This window comes from Octopus bimaculoides, chromosome 8 (genome assembly GCF_001194135.2).
Source record: "Octopus bimaculoides isolate UCB-OBI-ISO-001 chromosome 8, ASM119413v2, whole genome shotgun sequence".
Classification (NCBI taxonomy): domain Eukaryota; kingdom Metazoa; phylum Mollusca; class Cephalopoda; order Octopoda; family Octopodidae; genus Octopus; species Octopus bimaculoides.
This window is the reverse complement of record NC_068988.1, coordinates 87,083,137-87,088,438: the sequence shown is the minus strand read 5'-3', so window position 1 is coordinate 87,088,438 and position 5,302 is coordinate 87,083,137. Positions and strand designations below refer to the sequence as shown.

Below are 5,302 nucleotides of genomic sequence, written 5' to 3'. Positions count from 1 at the left end.
ATATATATATATATATATATATATATATATATATATACATACATGCATACACAAGCAGAGATGGACGGACACATGGAGACAAGAACAACAGAACAGAACAAATCTTTGGCCAACCTGTCTGTATTGATCTTGTTATTGTTATTCTTGGTGATGGTGGTAGTGGTGGTGTTGGTGGTTGTGGTTGTATTATCAACAGTAGATCGCGTCTGGGTGTCGCCATGGTCGGCCGCGGACGAAGCCGCAGCGACGGTCGGTGACAGAGATCGAACGTGTCTGAGGTACTGTCGCCAATTGTGAGGTCCCTGGTAATCCGTGTGGATCAGCAAATGCCGATTATCTCGCATCTTTCGCCCGTCGTCCTGGCTCAGCATAGTTTTGTTTTGTTATTTTGTTTTTGTTTTGTTCTCCTTTATTACAAATATATAATATTTATATATACATATATGTATATATATACATATATATATATGATATTTTGTGTTTGTTGTTTCGCCGCCAGCCGACGAAAACAACCGCCGGCAGTTGCTTCGTCTCTCGACCTGGGGCTGCCCTACCAACACCACCCGACGAAAACACTGAACTGCTACTACTGCTTTTCACTGATACCACTTCTACTGCTGCTGCTGCTGCTGCAGATACTACTACCACTATTCTAACTGCTGCTCATCCAGCTTCCCCTCCACCATTTCCGCGATGGCCCTGCCTACCCATCCACCCGACCTCACCTCTGTTGCTCCTCCATCTCCTGCACATATTACCTCTTCGCACCCCCTTCCACTTTCTCGCACTCATTCAGCTACAACTACTACTGCTGCTGCCTCCGCCTCCACCACTGCTTATACACAGCACTGCTGTTATAACCACTACTCCTACTCTATCTGTTTTTTAATCCTATTTCTCTTTACTTTGCTGCCTCCTACTTCTACCTACAGCAACTACTGCTACTGTCCTCCACTCTTACTCTTTCATTCTTCTTTACCTTCTTCCAAGTGCTCATTTTTTTTCGAGGCTACTTCTACTGCTACCGCCACTACAACTACTACTGCATGCTCACTGCTACTACTTCTACTGCTGCCGCCACTACAACTACTACTGCATGCTAACTACTACTACTTCTACTGCTACCGCCACTACAACTACTACTGCATGCTAACTGCTACTACTTCTACTGCTACCGCCACTACAACTACTACTGCATGCTAACTGCTACTACTTCTACTGCTGCCGCCACTACAACTACTACTGCATGCTAACTGCTACTACTTCTACTGCTGCCGCCACTACAACTACTACTGCATGCTCACTGCTACTACTTGTACTGCTACCGCCACTACAACTACTACTGCATGCTAACTGCTACTACTTTTACTACTGCTGCCACTGCTGCACTCTTTCTCCTCCTACTTCTACTACTGACACTACTGTATCTGCTGCTGCTAATAATGATGCTGATGTCAGTGCTACCGTTCCTACTACTGCTTCACAAGCTGCTCCTACGACTACTTTCGCTGTTGTTATTGCACCTCCTGTTTTTACTACTTCTACGACAGCTATTTCCCCTGCTACTGCTCCTGACACCATTATTACAACTGCTATTTACAACTGTTTAACTTTTGGGTTCAATTCCCGCTTGAGTCATCATTTAGAATTTGATAATAAAACAAGTGCTTGTAGTAAACTGGGTTGACAAAATGAAATGGAACTCTTCGTTTCTGAAATGTAACTTTGAGCCAATGTTAAAAAATATTGTATCCCTTCTGTGATTCTTTTACGGAAAATAATCCTTTCTACAATAGGCACAAGGCCTGAAATTTTGGTGCGTAACTGGTACTTATTTCATCGATCTCAAAAGAAAGAAAGGCAAAGTCGACTTCGGCGGAATTTGAGCTCAGAACATAAAGACGGACGAAATACCGCTAAGCATTTCGCCCGGCCTACTAACAATTCTACCTGCTCGTCGCCTTTTTCACGGAAAATAATGAATCTCTACCACAGCTACAACTTAAACGCCAAGTCAACCTTTGCGGAATTTCCTCATTTAAATCTCGATGGGAGTCAACTTAGCCATTCACCCTTGCGGGTTCGATAAAATAAAGTACCAGTTAGGTACGGCGGTCGATTTATTACTATTATAACGCATCTTAGATGTGAATGAAATTATAAGAGAAGGCAAAGAACTTGCGAAACCCACCTCCAAATATGTGTGACTTTGTGGCCACACGTATTCAGATATCATCAGTTCAGCGAGGGATTAAATTGCTTTATTATTTTACATTCTGAGTTCAAATCCTGCCGAGGTTATTTTGCTTTAGAAGAAAGGTCAATAAAATAAGCATCAGTCAAGCAATAGGTTTGATAAATCAGCTATATCCTCCACAGAAGTGTGTGCATCTATTCACATAAGAATCTCAGATGGACGATTTTAACTTTCGACAGTTAAACCAACACGCCAACTCAACCACATGTTTACTAACACCGGGAACTCTTTCAACTTAAAAATTCTTATCGCTTTGTTAGCGACCGACTTGAACTCTTAAGAACCTAGATAAAAGTCGAAGAAAAATATACATGCATACATACGTACGTACGTACGTATGTATGTATTCTCTTTTACTCTTTTACTTGTTTCAGTCGTTTGACTGCGGCCATGCTGGAGCACCGCCTTTTAGTCGAGCAAATCGACCCCGGGACTTATTCTTTGTAAGCCTAGTACTTATTCTATCGGTCTCTTTTGCCGAACCGCTAAGTTACGGGGACATAAACACACCAGCAAAGGTTGTCAAGCAATGCTAGGGGACAAACACAGACACACAAACATACACACACACACACACACGTATATACATATATACGACGGGCTTCTTTCAGTTTCCGTCTACCAAATCCACTCACAAGGCTTTGGTCGGTCCGAGGCTATAGTAGAAGACACTTGCCCAAGGTGCCACGCAGTGGGACTGAACCTGGAACCATGTGGTTGGTAAGCAAGCTACATACCACACAGCCACTCCTGCGCCTATGTATATTTTTCTTTTACTTACGTACACACACATACACACTGGCACTACGTCGGTTACGACAACGAGGGTTCCAGTTGATACAATCAACCGAACAGCCTGTTCGTGATATTAGCGTACAAGTGGCTGAGTATTCCACAGACACGCATACCCTTCACGTGATTTTCAGGGAAATTCAGCGTGACACAAAGTGTGACATGGCTGTACCTTTAAATCAAAAGTGCAACTGATTTTTACCAGCTGAGTGAACTGAAACAACGAGAAATAAAATGTCTTACTTAAGGATACAACGCATCGCCTGGAATCAAACTCAAGGTGTTATGACCGTGAGCCGTATACCCTAGCCACTAAGTCACACGTCTTCTCATTATACCCCATTGACAGGCACGATGTTGTGGTCATTTTCTGAGAGAAATTCCCTACATGGACATGTTGTGTCAATAACAGCACATATTGGAGTGAGACAACCGTCGTCCCAATAGCAACTCACGTTTCGCCCTTCTTGACATATAATCTGTAACAACATACCTAAATGAAATCTGTTACCTCTGATATATTAACGAACAGTGAATAATACATTCACGGATATTGCGGAAAGCTTATCGGGCTAAAATAAATTCGGTGCACGCAATCGAAACGGCATTAAATTATAAATGCCATCTGTGTATCATTGTGGTACATGTTATGTTCTATTTAATGACCTTTACTGATCGACGCATTCATCCATTTTGTTACCAGAATGTTTTTGGCTTGTGTAGTAAATAAGTTTATAATAATAAGTTTGGTGGCAATATGAGCGGATTTGTTCTTGTATTGTCCTAATAGCCTGATCTACTAATCTTTTATAGTGTCTATTATTAACTAATGTTTGTTTTTCGTGAAAGATTTCCTTAAAGCTTATTTAATGGATGAAACTATATCAACTCGTCTTAGGAGAGATTTTACTACTGATAATTTTTTTGTATCTGAGGGACACTTGCTAATCTTCATGCATACATAAGCATTTCTTTATGTAGGGGGATGGTGTCGTAAACTGATGGACTGTGTGTTATTCTTTATATTTAAGGGCAGTGTGGTTTCGGACAGAATTTATGCTCAAGAATTGTTGGATTGTAAATGTAAAGACAAAAATATTTTCAAGATCTTCAGCTTGTTCGTCTATATCTATCACAAACCCTGATAAATCAGTAGACCAGGTCACTGAACAAATTCATTCACACAGCTACAACAAATTCAGCACTAACTTAAAATGCATCCAATTTTGCCAAAAGCTTGGCGATACCTGTTCAGAGGACTACGCAAAGTTTTCAAAAAGTTTTCATCGTTCTCGACACAATCAAGATCTTTTACAACTAAAGGCCGAGTGTCATTTTAGTCAGCTTAAAGCAATTTTGGTACACACTTGGCAGACACGCGTCTCACACCCAAATCTTCAGTGATAATTGACTGAACTGAACCGTAACTAATCTCACATCCTCTGATAATTCACGGATGATGATTCAATGATTTTCTCTCACAGCTGCACGCACATCTGCGGTGTTTTTCTCGGTTCAGCTGGTTGCGAGTCTCCCAGAACGTTCGTCAATATCGACATTTTTCGGCCTTCTTGGAAAAGCCTGAACCACTGGTACACTGGTGTGCGGCTCATACACTCCTCTGCTTACTACAGCAACAGTCCGGATACTTCTTGATCAGACCTCATATCTATCTTTCCGCCTTCCTTCTTGACTATTGGTGAGTTAAAGGGGTATGCAACATCAACTATATAGCATATGTGGTGCACCACTACTAGGTCCGGTCTGTTATGCTCTTGCACCTAATTAGTTTGGATTGGGAAATCCCAGAGTATTTTGATAGTCTCCGACTCCGCAACTCTCTGCAGTTTGTGCTCATATCACTATTGTTTTATGCGACCCCTTGTGGCTAATAAAAGACTGAATTATTATTATTATTATCATCATCATTAATATAGTAGTAGTAGTAGTATATCTCCAGCTTCTAACGCTGGAGATGTACTACGGTGTCAGCTGTTCACTACCAGTGAACTAAGGTAACACCTCTTATTTTTCGAGCACCTTCCGGAGTATTCGAGCGGTTCCAAGCGGTGCTGTTCTCTGCAAGTGCTCCACCATTATTGCAGCCCCTATTTGTTCCATGTACTTCTCAAGATTTTTACTCACTGTTCCCAGGACTCCGACAATTATTGGTACTACTACTACCTTTTTCATCGACCACAACTGATTAACCTGTCATATCTATCGACTTCTCTGTCTTCTTTATTGCATACC

General features: G+C 41.5%; 1 protein-coding gene across 1 annotated transcript in view; it reads right to left on the bottom strand.

Moving 5' to 3' along the window:
• The window catches only part of LOC106881243 (mitogen-activated protein kinase kinase kinase 1), a 152,012-nt gene extending 151,265 nt beyond the window's left edge, over positions 1 to 747 (bottom strand). The window contains exon 1 of the mRNA XM_052969870.1: positions 115 to 747. Within this exon, the coding sequence (XP_052825830.1) occupies positions 115 to 371 (257 nt within the window). The 5' untranslated portion in view covers positions 372 to 747. The remainder of the gene's footprint in view (positions 1 to 114) is intronic.
• Between the last annotated feature and the right edge of the window lie 4,555 nt (positions 748 to 5,302).